General features: G+C 33.4%; 1 protein-coding gene across 3 annotated transcripts in view; it reads right to left on the minus strand.

Annotated features, from left to right (window-relative positions):
• The window catches only part of LOC121733565 (monocarboxylate transporter 3), a 61,154-nt gene that overhangs the window by 34,207 nt on the left and 10,146 nt on the right, over positions 1-16,801 (minus strand). The window contains exon 1 of one of the 3 annotated variants that reach the window (XM_042123856.1): positions 10,997-11,149. The exons of the other annotated variants lie outside the window; for them this stretch is intronic. Within the exon in view, the coding sequence (XP_041979790.1) occupies positions 10,997-10,999 (3 nt within the window). The 5' untranslated portion in view covers positions 11,000-11,149. Of the gene's footprint in view, positions 1-10,996; positions 11,150-16,801 lie in introns of those variants that run through there. 3 annotated transcript variants of the gene reach the window in all.

The raw sequence follows: 16,801 nt of genomic DNA on the forward strand, positions 1-16,801 counted from the left end.
TTTAATTCTGCCGCCATCCTAGGACGCTGCCGCCCCCCTAGGATGCCATAGGACGCTGCCGCCCATAGGCCATAGCCTATACTGCCTAATGCCTTTTGCCTATACATAAATCCAGAGCTGCGTTGGCACGAGGCACGTGATCTAGACGTACCGTACTTGCATTATTACTACTACGCGCTACGCCTTCATACGTGTTACAACTTACAGTAGCAATACATTAAAAAAATGTTTTATTTCTGAGTAAAGAATCAAATCTTTTCACAAAGTCTACGTGATGAACCACCGACCTAAAGATAGAAATGCACAGTTTTGTACCTTTGGTCTCAGATATGAATGGGATAAGAAATAAGTAGAAGAACTGCCCAGTTATATTGGGGGTAGGAAGGAGGTTTAAACTCTCTCTAATGTCCTAAAACATTTTAATCAGTTTTTTGTAAATAAAAAAAAACAAAAATTTTGAAAATCGGTTCACAAACGGCGGAGTTATAGTTGAAAATACATAAAAAAAATATGCACAGCCGAACATAGAACTTCCTCCTTTTTGGAAGTCGGTTAAAAATAGCTCTTACTGGATCATAGACCACGGTTCACATTATGTATTTTAAATTTTTACACACTTAGTGAAGAAAGTTACTCTGATCAAACCTCAGATGTTAGATAAATATAATATAATGTCACCAAATAATGATCTTAGTGGCAACCATGAAAAGTCATTTATTGGTCCTTTATACCAATTCATACGGATGTTATCGTAAACTTTTAATCGATCACGTTTACCGTCCGAGATTTCCATTGTCCTTTATTACACGTCGTTAGAATATTAATGAGTTAATAATGGTAATATTTACAGATGCCATTTCATAATTTTTATACTTATGATTATTATCGCTATTTTGGTAAATTCTAAATTATAAACAACAGAGCAAATAGGTACAAAAAATATAAAGCCTCCAATTTAAAAGTTAGAAGGGGTACCGCGCCAATGTCCTGTTAACAGGGATGCAGGATGGCACAAGCATTTTTATTAATAAAAAATTTAAAACACCAGACACCAACAACACAGGTACATAGTGTAAATATATAATCTATCAAATTCATGGTCATTGTCAAAGACAACATAGTGAAACCAGTTAAGGTCGAGCACGTGGTATGATAATACTTTGTTTACATAGCGCACGCCCGTGGCCTACAGATATTGCTTAATACAATGCGGTAATACTATGAATCTCACGCAAAACGTTCCATACAAACCGACCGTTACTTTTGTAAATAACAATCTTCATTAATTATGTTGTTAATTGATAAAAATATTTAGTGAAGAGAGGACAGAACTTAGAAGTGCCCAAGGAGTAGTAGCCAAGATTCCTACTGTTTCAAAGTATTGTCATTAGGTACACTAGGATGCTAGGAAATAATAATGCAAGAACTAAAGGAATAAACACATCTTCTGTAGAAAACATGAGTATTGAGTACGTAACGTTTGTATGCGCGGTTTTAGGTGTTTGTATAGTAACTTATTGAACGTTCAATGGCAATAACTGAAACATGGAAAAACTGATTTTCTAAGAATCGGGAAATCTAAAGGTGGCTGTCGAATTATTTTGAGAATTAAAAAAAATACAGTCATAACTCGTACATGATTTAAACCAAGATGAATATTGTTCCATGTTGTTGTAGAGGGAAAGTGTTAAAATAGTCAATAACGTTAGATTTATAACTCACATTAGCTGTGTTTGCAGATAATAATATCAAACATCATAAATTCAAGGCAAACCAACAATGACGGTACAACACAAAGTACCGAGACTAGTAGTGTTTAGTAGCAACTAGTACCGTTGTGCCTTGAGCCCTTTAGATAATCTTTCAAATAATACATATATAGATAATATTCGTTTATCTAATTCAAAAAGTAGGTACATGGCTTCTTAACTTTTACTATACACAAACTTAAATTTTAAATGGAGTACCTATAATCTGTGAGTCAAGTATGACATCCTTAATTGTCATTATAAAAATCTCGGCTAGGTCCACTCGCAAATTAGTGTTTGCAAAAAGTCTCTGATTTCAACAAAACTATGAATTGTACAATACTACCAAGGCGAAAATGATTAGTACTGCGGCTAGAAGTTCACAACATGATATCATAAAGGAGACTAATAATAAATCACTTATTCATTCCACATCAACAGCGCTGGACAATGATCACGTTTTGTTCTTTCCTTATTATGATAAAGATTTATGAAACTTTACATCTTTATTCAATTAAATAAGGATATCACAAATCTCTAAATTATAATAATGTCAAACAAAAAGGATAGATTCTTTACTGGAAGTAATAAACCATTTTTTTTTTTCATTTTTTATGCCATATTACACAAAAGTAATCACGTATTTGCTCCCAAATTGAATTCGCCTTGAAATATGTGACTTTCATACAAAATAAACAAAATCGGTCCCAGTACATATCCTTGCAGAAGCCCATATTTCGCAGAAATACGAAGCAGCCTAATAACAAATACATAGGAAGAGTAGCTGTGTCAAAAAATTTGTCCACGAGTCGACAAAATGTGACCCGAATACATGCATACTTTATGCATGAATTCGGTAGATATACAATTTTGTGTAAATTATAGAAGTGACAATTAATATCAACGGCTTTATTTCGTTTTGAGTGTTAGTTAGGGTTTCCAACCCTCCCGGATTGCCCGGGAGACTCCGGTAATAATGCTTAACCTCCCGTCGTCCCGGAGAACAATAATTTTTCCGGTTAGTTATAACCTAACCTACCCCCTCCCCCCCCTACAATTCTCCCGGGTTGGTCCTTTCAAGAGTTGACAACCCTAGTGTTAGTGTTTCGTTGCTACTGCCATAATATTTTAATGTGCAAAAAGGAACCAAATTCAAAACGGTAGAAGTATGGGAGTTACGTTTCCTTAGTTTTTAGGGTTCCGTACCCAAAGGGTAAAAACGGGAATCCCATAAAGAAATACAATTTTTTTTCTATTTTTGCTCTTAAATGGTACGGAACCCTTTATGCGCGAGTCCGACTCGCATTTGGCCGATTATTATTGTTCGTAGGAAGTAGCATTATATATTTATCCTACTATCCTACTAATATTATAACGGCGAAAGTTTGTTTGGATGTACATAATTATATAGATGTATGGATGTATAGATGTATGGATGTTTGTTACTCTTTCACGCAAAAACTACTAAACGGATTTTAATGAAACTTTACAATAATATAGCTTATACATCAGAATAACACATAGGCTACAATTTTAACCGACTTTCAAAATGGGGCAGGTGTTATGTTCGTTTTCTTATGTTCAACGATTACTCCGCCGTTTGTTAACCTATTTTCAAAACTTTTCTTTTGATATATAGGGTATCATCCCAATTTGGTATTATATTCACAAAAGTGGTGATCTGATGAAGGATCCATAAGTAATCGAGGGAACTCCTCAAAATTTATAAGGAAACATGTGGTGTCTTCGGTTTCGTGAGAAGTATTCTAAGCATATGCTACCAACAAGTAAGATTTTGCACCGAGGTGTACCTAGTATACCGTGGTTCGGAAGGTGCTGAGAGAACTCCTGATTCTTTATAGATACAAGTTTGAGAGTTTCGGCGTTGTTTTAAGAACGGAAAGCATATGCTACTATGCAAATTACATTCATCATCAACATCATCATCACTACAATATTATACCATGTTATTGGTACTTTTCATAGTCTTTTAGATCGAGATTCGAGTTTGTCAAGCGATAATTAAAAAAAAACTATACCTACCTAATATTAAAAACCTGAAGAGTATGTTTGCTTGAACGGAATCGGAGGAACTACAGGTCCGATTTAAAAACTTATTTCAGTGTTAGATAGCTCATTTATCGAGTAAGACTTATAGGCTAAGACTAATACGACCGAAGAAACTCAGGAAATGTGGGAAAAACGGGGGAAATATTAGAAATTACGAACTACTGGAGCAATTTTATGGCAATATTTGGCACAGATATAGAGTAGACCAAGTGAAGGGAGTAGGGTCATAAGAGCTATTTTATATGGGAAAATGTACGGTTTCCGTAAAATTTCTAATTTACGCGGGCGAAGCCGCGCGGGAAATCTAGTTACAAAATATTTTACATAGTAACACCGCGTCTGTAGATAAGAATCAATTAAGGATTAGCTGGCGACGTTGCGATATACATCAATGAAGAATTGAAGATAAACTATCGTTTATCATACATTTGTATTACGTCGCGGTGAAAAATAGAAATACCACACTGCACCTTTTGCGATTGTTCTAACGAGTAATTACTTATCTAGCAGGGCATTTTCAAAAAAATGTGTACCCCTGGTTTTTACCTTGTCCCTTGACTTCGCTACAGATTATTTGTAAAAAATTACATACTAACATTTTGTAATTTTAATGTAGGAGCATAAACAAGTTTTCTTTTATTAAAATACATTCACGTTTGTATATAATTTTATTTAGTATGAGATTTATAAGGGTTTTTAAGTACCGAAACCTATTAAATTCACCTGTCCCCTTCCCAGAAGTTGTAACAAAATCTTTAATAACTATTTTTTTTCTTAAAGTAAGTTACTTAAAAAACATATGTTAGATTCTTAAATACTTAATGTATCAATTGAATGTCTTGTTATTGAAAAATCTAACATAATTTAACTACAAATTAATTAAAATTATAATCATGAAAAAACAACCCGGCCGGAATGTTCGGTTTAGTGACCGTTTTTTTTAGTTTTATAAACATACTACAAAAATATTTTCGGCACTAAATGATAGCACTATATTTCATTGTACATCGAGAAACTTCAATTTAAATTTAGTAGTTAAAAATCTGCTACAAGACGCGGACGCAGGTTGGATGGTTTTTCAGGAACGGTTTATTTGTTCAGATAAGTGACCATATTTTGTAAGCATTATTATACTTTCTCCAACTGTTTTTACTGTTGACACGTTGCAAAATTAGTTTAGTATTTAGTATAAAAAATGAAATTGTGATAACTATTATCGGTTATTTACAAACACTTTAAAAGTAAAAGAAAGTAATATTACGTGACTTCCGACTTGTGACTTTTCGTATGGTCACATATAATGGAACGGACAAGTCACAACAGGCGGAAAGCATAAGGCTTAGTTCACATTTTAAATAAATTATTTTTTTATTCACAGATTTTATTAAGAAAATTGGAGATTTTTAAACTGGTACGATTAACGTACAAATATATTTTTTATTACTTATGTGTTAAGGTGACGCCGCGTTAAAGTAAAAAACCGTTTTGGATATGTTTTAGATTGCTAGTTTTCTATGAAAGGCCGGCCCGGCCTCTCACAGAAAACAAGCAATGGAACAGCAAAAAATGGAAAGGGCGTAAGCGACAAAATAGTTTTGTCGCGTAATTTAAAAACCATAAATACATTTCATATAAGCTATGGGCAAATTAAAGTGTATGCTTGAACCAATCCATGTACATTTTTGGAAGCTTAAATCACTCTCCTCTGTAGGGAAAAATAGGAATCCTTTTTTTTTACACAGGTCTATTTGATTGATTATTCTGTTTTATAAAAGTTGACCAATCGTGTTATGCTATGGGTAAATCAAAGACAAAGACATGATAAATACTGACAATGAACTTTAATTTCTTAGCTTTAGTTATTGCTGAGAAAAATCGATATCGCTACAGCCAAATCATAAAGGCGTCGACTTTACTTAACAATAACAAATATACTATTTAAAATTTAAGTACCTAAAAGTTTTATGTTTTTTAAAAATTTTGATTTTATTTCCACTACTTTTCTATCAGTAAAGTTGAAAATCATTTTGTGTCGTTGATATTTGCAGATTTATAATAACTAGACATCAGATTATATGCATTTGCATACTTGCATATGCAAATGCATATAATCACTTTTTAGGCGATAGTGCATATTTTGGCAATTTTTCGTTGATAGTGCATATTTCGGTAGTTTAACTTCCATGGGCATTAAGATTGCAATCGGAAAATGTTGGTAGAAAATTATTATTGGCGTATAATAAATAAATAAAAAGTCTTTATTTCAAGAAATTAAAAATCCTGTATTTTATGAAATTATAAAAATTGGCGCTTTTATTAATGTCACTACCGGAAAAGTCTTCAAAAAAATAATAAATTTTAATATTAAGTGACTTTTGATTGTGCATATTTTGTGCATATTTCGACCATTTTTCGTGCATATTTGCATGGATATTTCGGCACTTTGATCGTGCATATAATCCGATGTCATTAATAACTTAGGAATTCGTAGACATGTGAACACATCTTTATGATTATGAGATGTTCGTCCCTCTAATTATTGAAGTTAAATCTATGAAATCAAAGAATTTTTTACTTTTATAAGTAGTGCAACAATAAAAATGTTTAAATAAAAGGTTTTTGTGTTATAAAAACTCCTTTAAATATGTTAAATATTACTTACTCATGTAAAAAAATTAAAAATAACCTAGTGGTTGGGTCACATAGTCACACTATGGATTAAAAATAATTGCTACTCTTGTTGATCCTTGAAATTATCAAAATTTTTTTTAATAAACAATTAAATATGCATTTCACTAGATTAAATTAACGAAGAAATCCATTTATTGCTGTATTTTTTTGTATTAAATTATATTTTACATTTAGTCGCACAACGGAATCTGTTTCGTCGAAAATTCGATTTTGTTTCAATAATATCAGAATAATATAACGTTTTCAGCGTTCTTTTTAACTTATTCCATTAGTTCAATATTTTTCCTTGTATATGACATTCAAAAAAAGGTAAATAAATGACCTTAAAAAATATAGACATATTTTTGCAAGGGTACACGTTTTTTTGAAAATGCCCAGCAACGTTTTACTCCTCGTTAGCCCTTTTTCCCACTTCTGCTACAGTTGCCGTGGTTATAATATTACTGAAGTATCGTTATATTAGTTAGGTGAATTCAGGTCAATTTAGGTTCATTTGAGTTCCTTTGATGCCTACTCTAGGCTTGGCATTTTTGTTGATTTTCTATGCCCAGGGGCCATATCACGAAACCGTTTTAAGACTCATACGAACGAATCAGAATGCCGCCTCCTACTTTAACAAACTATGAAATGACGTTGTAAGACTTTAGAGTAGGATTCCGGCATTCCGATTCGATCTTTTGAGTCTCAAAACGGTTTCGTTGTGGGCCTCCTGTTTCTACATTCCGTAATATAGTTGTAAGCTTCAATTTCGACACATGAAACAAACTTTATTTCTAAGAACGCTTTAATTCCTAAGCGGCTTGGTACGTTTACAATTTAAATCGTTGTTTATTTTGGTAATTTATCTGAATCAAAACTTAATTTAACTCGATAAACCTTTGATTTATAAGGCTCGATTAAAAAGTACCTTGGTATTGCTTTGCAACGAATTAAGTTTAGAGAAAGTAATTTTCGAGGAGCTTTATAAGTCCAAGAAGAGATTTAAGCCTGCCCACTGCTCCAGACAAATTATTACCCTACGCTTTCGACGCTTAAAAAACAATACTGATAAAATCCAATAAAAATTTTCACATTTTAAGGAAAAGATAAAGATCTTAAAACGAAACAGTATAATCTGAGAGAAGTAAACAATATTAACTTTCCTGCGATGTTTGCTTAGAGCTCAGCCAACGTATCAGCATGGTATCAGCATATTCAAAGGGACATATTGAAATGTACCGCAGCTCTGCGGTAGGAGCGACCTTGTGATGTTTACACCCATTAGGTACTTGCCCACAACAAAGCCATAGTCATTGAGAACTACAAAATACTCTCATGGTATTAAATCACACTCAGAAGTGAAAAAATAGACGTGGGGTCTTATTGTATCGTTCAATAACAAAAGGAACCGAATATCAACTTCCTACTGTTGCTAGGTCGCTTTAATTGCTCGTTTTCACTAACTTTAGGGAGGCGGGTGGTGAAATAGCTCCTTTAAGCTTAAGGTGGTCAAACTCTAGAGCATATATATCAGCCGATTTCCTTAGACGTTACGTTAAATATTCGTTAATAATTCGGTTCGTTATATGTTTAAATTGTGAAAGCAATATAGATTACGGTAAATTCACAGTTATTTTTCAAGCGCAACGCTAAACCAAACTTTTTTATATTTAAACAAATATAGGACCAATTAAATCATTGTTCAAAGTACTATGAAGAGGATAATTATGACAGAACAATTATTACCGTTTTTATTATTACCGTTATTAGAAATTTGCAAAGACTCGACAAAAATTGCCTTGAAAGTTGAACTTTTAACAGGCATCAGGCACTAACTCGAGGTGGCCACTTAGCTCATTAGCAGGATTTCTTTGATACCAATGCTGATGGATCGAGCAATCTGCTGCTGATGAATCATTTTATTAAATTGACAATAAAATAATATTGTCAATTTAATAAAATGAGTAGTCAATACATTATTACAAAATTTCTCCGCATTCATGAAATTGCTCCGTGGTTTATTAGATGACGGAAGCCAGTCAAGGAAGCGTAACCTTCAGAAGGGTTTGAATTTTTCATTAAGCGCTAGAATGCGGCTTATGAAAAGGAATCTAAGATTTCTAGGACGACATAATTACTACTTTATTATGCAGCCTGTCCAATTTGTCACATGATGGACAACTATTTGCCTTTTATTGCCAATGATCTTCGTCGGTTATGCATACTGTAGACATATCAATCATGGTTTTCCATTATAGACCAACATCAAGTCAAGCCCTTACATAGAGACAGAAAACAGATGCGCCAAACCATTCGCTTAAGGCGACACCTTGATAATTTGGCGGTATCGATTTTTCTCAGCAATGACTAAAGTTAAGAAATTAAAGTTCATTGTCAGTATTCGTCAAGTCTTTGTCTTTGAATTACCCATAGCATAACACGATTGGTCAACTTTTATAAAACAGAATAATCAATCAAAAAGACTTTTTAAAAAAGGGATTCCTATTTTGCCAACAGAGAAGAGTGATTGAAGCTTTCAAAATTTGTACATAGATTGGTTCAAGCATACGCTTTGATTTGCCCATAGCTTATAAGTTATATGAAATATATTTATAGTTTTTAAATTACGCGACAAAAACCATTTTGTCGCTTATATGCCCTTTCCATTTCTTGCTGTTCCATTTCTTGTTTTCTATGATAGGCACATATCCAAAGTTTTTTACTTTAACGCGGCGTCACCATATCATAACAAAGATATTCAGAAAGGTCGATTATCCATGCTCATGCATGTGGCCACTAAACATTTGATAATGACGATAGCTCGTTGAGACGCATGTAAATTACTTTTAATTGATTATAACCGCTCGCTGACTTCCTTCTACATGCATCTCGGATACTCGCCATTACTACACGGAACAAAGAAAATTCTTGGAACAAAAGATAAGGTGTAAAGTTAAGTAAGTAAACCGAAGGAGAGTACGTTTAAACCACTAGCGTTATCTAGGTTTTCTATATATATTTTTTTAAAGTGCCTGAAATTATCTATAGCTTAGTAGAGAAGGCTTCAAACAAAAAGAATTCAGAAAAGAGATAATCGTGACCTACCTCTTCGCATGAAAATATATCTCTTTCGCGTCTATATCTCTGTAGTGCTTGGTACTACTAATATATATTCTGTGGCACAGAATATATATTAGTAGTACCAATCTGTGGTAGTGCGCAAATGCAAGAAGTAATACGCCCATGGCCAAATGTCTTCATTAAAGTTTGACTCTTAGAGCCACCGCAGATTACAGACTTTTAGTCAGCCGATAGTTTGACCAAATTAGGGTTTCAGTACCTTATTATCGGCCGATACAAATCGTTAAGTGGGCGCACCTTCATACATCTTCGTACTTACCTATTAAGCTTTCGATCAAACTATCGACCGACTAAAAATATGCAGTCTGCGGGGGCTCTTAAAATATAAGGTATCAAATAATGTTCTGAAAATGTTAGCTGTAGCTAGGTACTTAGTATATTCATTAATTTTTACTATAATTAAATTATCGCATAAGTTACACGTGTCCAAACATAGTTGCACACTCCTTATATGACACGAAAACACCTATCTCTGTTACTAATGCCCAGTGACTAATGCACGTAATGTATCAACATTAGAACATGCATACAGTTGCATCAACACATACATTTAATATTTACATTGCACTTATATCAAATGCAAAAGTTTGTTTGTAACAAACTTTGTCCCGCGTACAACGAACGTCCGTTTTTATATTATGCCAGACTTTACAATTAATGATCATGACAAAGATTTAACATTATTAGAGCCTTGTAAACTCTATGGTTTATGTTAACTTTTTAGGGCAATTCATCAGTAACCAAAATGATAATTAATTCTTCGATCGTGGATTCTTGGAAATCTATTGTTATTCTATTCACTATTGTGTCTCGCTCGCCGGTGAGCTTATGGGGCTTGATAGGTTAATATTAGATAGATACACTCACAAAGGTTATAGATAACTTTAATACAGTGAATATTTGACATAAACTATAATAATAGATATAATTCGCCATACCCTTTAATAAACAAAGTTAAGTAATTATCACATGTATCCGTATAAATCCGACCAAGGCCGGGAATTATACAGCTGTAATTTTAAAAATATATTAAACAGATAAGCTGCCTAAATGAAATTTCAGATAAAGACGTAAAATAGTAGTTTTCATGATTTTATTACGAACGAGCATATTCTGGCATTCTAACTCTGGCTTTGTTTTGTCCCTCGTATGTTTATTAGGGAGGTTTTGATTTATTCCTTTAATTCATATCCTAATAACAACATTCACGAATAAGGACATTAAAAAAAAATAACTTTAGTCACATTACTAACTTCAGGTGCATACTCAATATAATTTAAGAATTTATATTAGAAACTTCCAAAACTTATATAAGTATTATCTACAACCGCAATTTTTCTTACATCAATATAAAAAGAAAATCTTACCATATTTCAGCGCGAAAACACTTTAATACCCACTTAAACCGCGTAGTCGTCTGATAAGACGAATCGAACCACGATAAATTACTAATCAACCTATCTATTATCAACGTTACATAACCACTTTTTTGGTAGTCGGTTATAGATAATTATTTAGCACACTGCACAGTTCTACGTCCGTTTACCAACTGGTGTAGATAGGGCAAGTAAACTCTTGTGATAATCCACATAATCGCTAGAACATTAATGGTACTTAATGTAGGGCTATTTACTATCGGTAAACAAATATTGTTGTGTAAGTGAAATCATTACGTTTATAGAACTCATTACACCAAAAAGTGCTAAGCTTAATTTGTTTTTAATGTGCTTTTTAAACTAATTAGGTGCCTACTTAATTAATCTATACATATTAATAACAAAGTCGCTTTTTTCCCTCATGTCCCTTTGTTCCCTTTAATCTTTAAGGGGAGGTTATTCCTAAATTAGCAGGCCGATGTCTGTCAGTGCGAATATCGACGTAAAAGACATTACAATAACATTCATATCAGCGCGCCTTGTACAGTGGCGGTTACGACGATCGCCGCGTCCATGATAGGGCGAAATAGGAGAAAAAACCTTTTTACTTAGATAAAAAATAGTATAACTAAACATGTATCCGTACATTTCCCTGTAAAATTTTAATAGTAATCGAACTATCCAAATTATTTTTTGATTGAGTCCCTGTAAGTCCTATAAAACTGAAAATGTTTTTAAAATCGAGGTTGTTTCGGAATTTTTTTTTATCGAGTAAAATTATCTGTATTGTGTTTCTAACCGTAAAAGTCACTAGTTAAAAGATGTATCTATACATGTATATATTTTTCAGTTTTTTTTAATGACGCTTTCTTTAAAAATTACTCATTCTAGAAACGTGAATTTGGAATAACCTAGCCTTAAAACTACGCAACGGATTTTGATGATTCTTTCATTGTTAGGTATCCCATTTATCGAAGAATAGGCTATATATTTTATCATGCTAAGACTAAAAGGAGAATGTGGAAAAAAACGGGGGAAATTATTTGAAAGGGCTTAGATCTCGCGAACTACTGGAGCAATTTTTATGTTATTTGGCACAGATAAGAAGTAGACCACGTAAAGGATCATAGCCCATAGGCTATCGATTTTTCACCATTTTCAGTGGCTATATATTTTATACCCATGCGACGCCGGGGTAGTAGTCAATATCATGAAGTATTTTTATGAATTTTTAAGTACCTAATAGTCAATAGATGGCGCCCGCAACTCCGTTGCGCCAAAATTAGTTAATCGCGCGAGAACCGTACATTTTTCCGTGATGAAAAATATCTTATGTCCTTTCCCGGGACTCAAAGTATCTCCATGCCTTTCAGCAAAATCGGTTTAGCGGTTTGGGTGTAAAGAAGTGCCACACAGACAGACACATTTTCAAGATAAATTATCACATAAAGTTTAAAAAATGCAACATTTTAGGACATATTGTTCTAAATTATTACAATATACTAACAGTATATATTATATCTACTGTATTAATTAGGTAGGTGATATTTTTCTACCAATGTCGAAAAGAAGATATTATAGTATAATCTATACTAATATTATAATTTTGCAGTTTGTTTGTTTGTTTGTTTGAACGCGCTAATCTCAGGAACTACTGGTCCGATTTGAAAAATTCTTTTACTGTTTGATAGCCCATTTATCGAGGAAGGCTTATAGGCTATATTTTATCACGTTAAGACTAATAGGAGCGAAGAAATAGAGGAAAATGTGGAAAAAAACGGAGGGAAATTATTTGAAAGGGCTTATTTGAACGAGCTAATCTCAGGAACTACTGGTTCGATTTGAAAAATTCTTTCAGTGTTAGATAGCCCATTGATCGAGGAAGGCTATAGATTATATTTAATCACGCTAAGACTAATAGGAGCGAAGAAATACAGGAAAATGTGGAAAAACGGGGGAAATTATATGAAAGAGCTTATTTGAACGCGCTAATCTCAGGAACTACTGATCGGATTTGAAATTTTCTTTCAGTATTAGATAGCCCATTTATCGAGGAAGGCTATAGGCTATATTTTATTACGCTAAGACTAATAGAAACGAAGAAATAGAGGAAAATGTGGAAAAACGGGGGAAATTATATGAAATTCCTTATTATCTTAAGAACTACTGGAGTAATTGTATTCTACTATCGTGCCGAAGCATGGCTCTACCACGTAAAAAATTTTACGTGGTAGAACCATGCTTCGGCACGAATGGGCCGGCTCGACCGGTGAAATATCACGGGCTCACAGAAAACCGACGTGAAACAGCGCTTGCGCTGTGTTTCGCCGAGTGAGTGAGTTTACTGGAGGCCCAATCCCCTACCCTATTCCCTTCCCTACCCTGCCCTATTCCCTCCCCTTCCCTACCCTCCCCTATTGCGTGAAATTCCTAAATAACGCAAGCGAAGCCGCGCGGAACATATATATTAATATAATAAAGCGTAGGAAAGTCAATTCTGTACATTGAATATTTTTGTACAATAAATAATACTTGGGATGTGATCTATTATGCTAACGCGGACGAAGTTGCGGGCAACAGCTAGTTATTAATAATTATGTACTTACAGCAATTCTGCAGTGGGACTCCTACTATGGTTACAAGAGGCTAGGCAAATCCGCCGGCAAAACTGGTATTATTTGTATTAGGATTAACAAAAGATAAATGATTTAAAATAAAAGGTTACAACAAAGTGCTAACTGCATTTTTATAACCTTAGTGTTTTCTCATACCTCTTATAGAGGTCATATAAAGTTACGTATAGGTACCTGCTATAAATACTTATTATATTCTTAGAAAACTTGCACAATATAACTATTTTCCTTGACGATAATCCTTCGTAGTCATCTTTATTGTACTGCTGTACGTGTACCTAAAACATGTTAGTACTAAAAGACGGTCAATGAAGCCAACTACCAAAGTCCATGTACCATATTATGTTAGGTAGGTAGATTCTCTGCCGAGAAGTTCATATTGTGAGAAATCTGGGTGTACAGTATACAACCAAGAAAAAAAAATCAAACTTATAGCTTTCACCCCCCATCCCCTAAAATGAGGGGGGGTGGAGGTTTATTCAATTCAATTCATTTATTTCAGATTTAAATGTCAGTAGACCGCATAATATTTTGTCGTAGCTGCAGAAGACACGACGTCCGAATACTTAAGTTTACTTGAATTTAAATATTTTATAAACAGAAAATTGATGTCTTGAGAATTTGTCTGTTAAATCTACAGCTGCTTAACCAATTTAGATTATACTCCAGAAATGGCACAGAATTCATAATTCCAAAAACTTTAGGGTGGGTTGCACCAACTTACTTTAACTATAATTTAACTTTAACCATAACAAAATGTCAAATTAACTGTCAAACCTTAGTAAAAGTCCATAATGGACGCCATATTTGACGATAACTAAAACTACGCCTCTGGTGCAAGTTGCAACCCACCCATAGAGTTTACCTTTAACGAAAATATTATTAACGAAAATTTGAATTTCTTCAAAAGCAAAACCGATTTTTTTTACATACAGCAGATATTTTGCAATATGCTGCCAAATTCCTGTTGTATAGCTGTCGCAAAATACATTATCGTCCTGCGGAATGATCGATTTCCCCGTTAATGGGGGGCTGAAGTAAAATTTGATTGAGACGAGGTAAACGACCGAATCCACTTACTAAACAAACACAACATAAAAGAGGTTAAATTACTCATTTGTTTGGCACTACATTTGTTATTCAATTCACGGAATTATTAAAATACGAAAAATTCTACTGAAATAGTTAATGTAGATTTAATTTGCGTGACAAACCAACCTTTGAATGTTTGTCGTCTTTTGACCTGATTGAAGAAGGAGACATCTAATCTTTATAAATTTATAATAAAGAGAAGGGATACTGGTAATATTCATAATCATTTCCAGGTCTTAACTGCTACTAATTTCGTATCAAAATCATAATTTCAACGCTACACGTTCCTTGGGTTACTTGCTTTTGAGTTTTGGCTCACAATAGATGCAAATGTTTGTAACAAACCTGATTCTGCGACACCTAAGCGTGAGAGTCGAGGTGTCAATCATATGACACTGCTTTTAAACTGCTCATGTTGACACTGGACACTTCGCTTCGCACTTATCACGGGAAATTATGACCGTGTAACTTTATTGGCCAAATATCTACTAATATAAAACTCAAAGGTGACTGACTGACATGGTGATCTATCAACGCACAGCCCAAACCACTGGACGGATCGGGCCTAAATTTTGCGGGTCTTTCGCTGGTTCGCACCACAGAATTTCGAACCGCGGTTCGAAACAGCGAAGAACCGTTTTTGAAATATTTTGTATTCCCGATTCATACCGCGGTGATTGGAGTGGTGTGAAACCACTAATAATTTTTTGCTATGGGTGGATTCGGACCACGAATTTAAGCCAATAATTATAGTAACAAACTTTTTTTAAGTCTCATTTATTTATTTGTACAGACGTATAGAAAAGTGGTTTCAAAAAGGAATAAAAACACATTCAGAAACACACAGAAATTACATTTCTTTCAAAATCATAAAAAATGGGAAACTTTAATAATAATAATAAGGTTTTAATTACATAAAATCACAGTCGTAAATTTTAAATACTCAAAAAGAAAATAATCTTTATAAAAATAATTAAAACTATATAATTGTATAAAAAAACAGTAAAAAAATTAAACAAATCAAAAAAGAATAATATTTAATGTAAATAAAAAAATTTAAATTTAAATTTTAAACTGTATAAAATCTTAGTCGAAAAATTAAAATAATCAAAAAAAAACATAGGAGTAAAACAATCAAAAGGAGTAAAACTATTATTATTATAAATTTAAACCCTTAATTTTTCCAGGCAGTGACCGATTGTTATTTCACCCGCTAATAACTCTTTTCATCATAAAAGAGTTAGATACCTATTCTTTTAAGTCGGGAATTTTTTGCGCCCATCTCGCATATTTTTACATTAGTTTGGTCTTAAGACTTAAAATTAATATTTTCGATTTCTTAATAATTATGTTGAGCTTAACTGTACTTAAAGGAATATGTAATAATAGAACTATCTACACTGCGGTTCGAATCCACTAATTCAAAAACAGGTCTTCTCTGTTTCGAACCGCGGTATGAATCGGGTAATTAAAAAACAATCCTTCGCTGTTTCGAACCGCGGTTCGAAAAACTGTGGTGTGAACCAGCGACAGACCCAATTTTACATGCAGGTAGATGTTATGATGAAGGCATCCGCTAAGAATGGATTTTGATAAATTCCAACCCCAAGGGGTTAAAATAGGGGATGAAAGTTTGTATATAATAATACTTCTTAACGCGATCGAAGCCGCGGGCAAAAGCTCGCGTCTACTAAATTAAACGAAGAAACGTTGTGGTTAGACAAAAATAAAATAATAATGGAAGACTTTGTAATATTTCTTAAATTCTTTAAACGTTGTTTCTTCATTCTTGTAAAAAACACGCCGTTAAAATACTCTAAACACCTCGTTGATAGTTTTATTGACAGTGTTATCTCTACGTAAACCAATCGTTTTCTCTCACAATCCACTGCATAATCATTGTTTTTGGACATTTGCCCAACGTTACACAATTGATCCCACATCTAGACAGTATAGGTTATTTCATAAAATAGCCGGCAAATTAGTAGATTTTTTTATGCAAATATATAATATGAACGACCACTGATCATTAATTTCATCCATGAATAATAATGCATGGATGGACCATCCG

Source organism: Aricia agestis, chromosome 14, assembly GCF_905147365.1.
Source record: "Aricia agestis chromosome 14, ilAriAges1.1, whole genome shotgun sequence".
Classification (NCBI taxonomy): domain Eukaryota; kingdom Metazoa; phylum Arthropoda; class Insecta; order Lepidoptera; family Lycaenidae; genus Aricia; species Aricia agestis.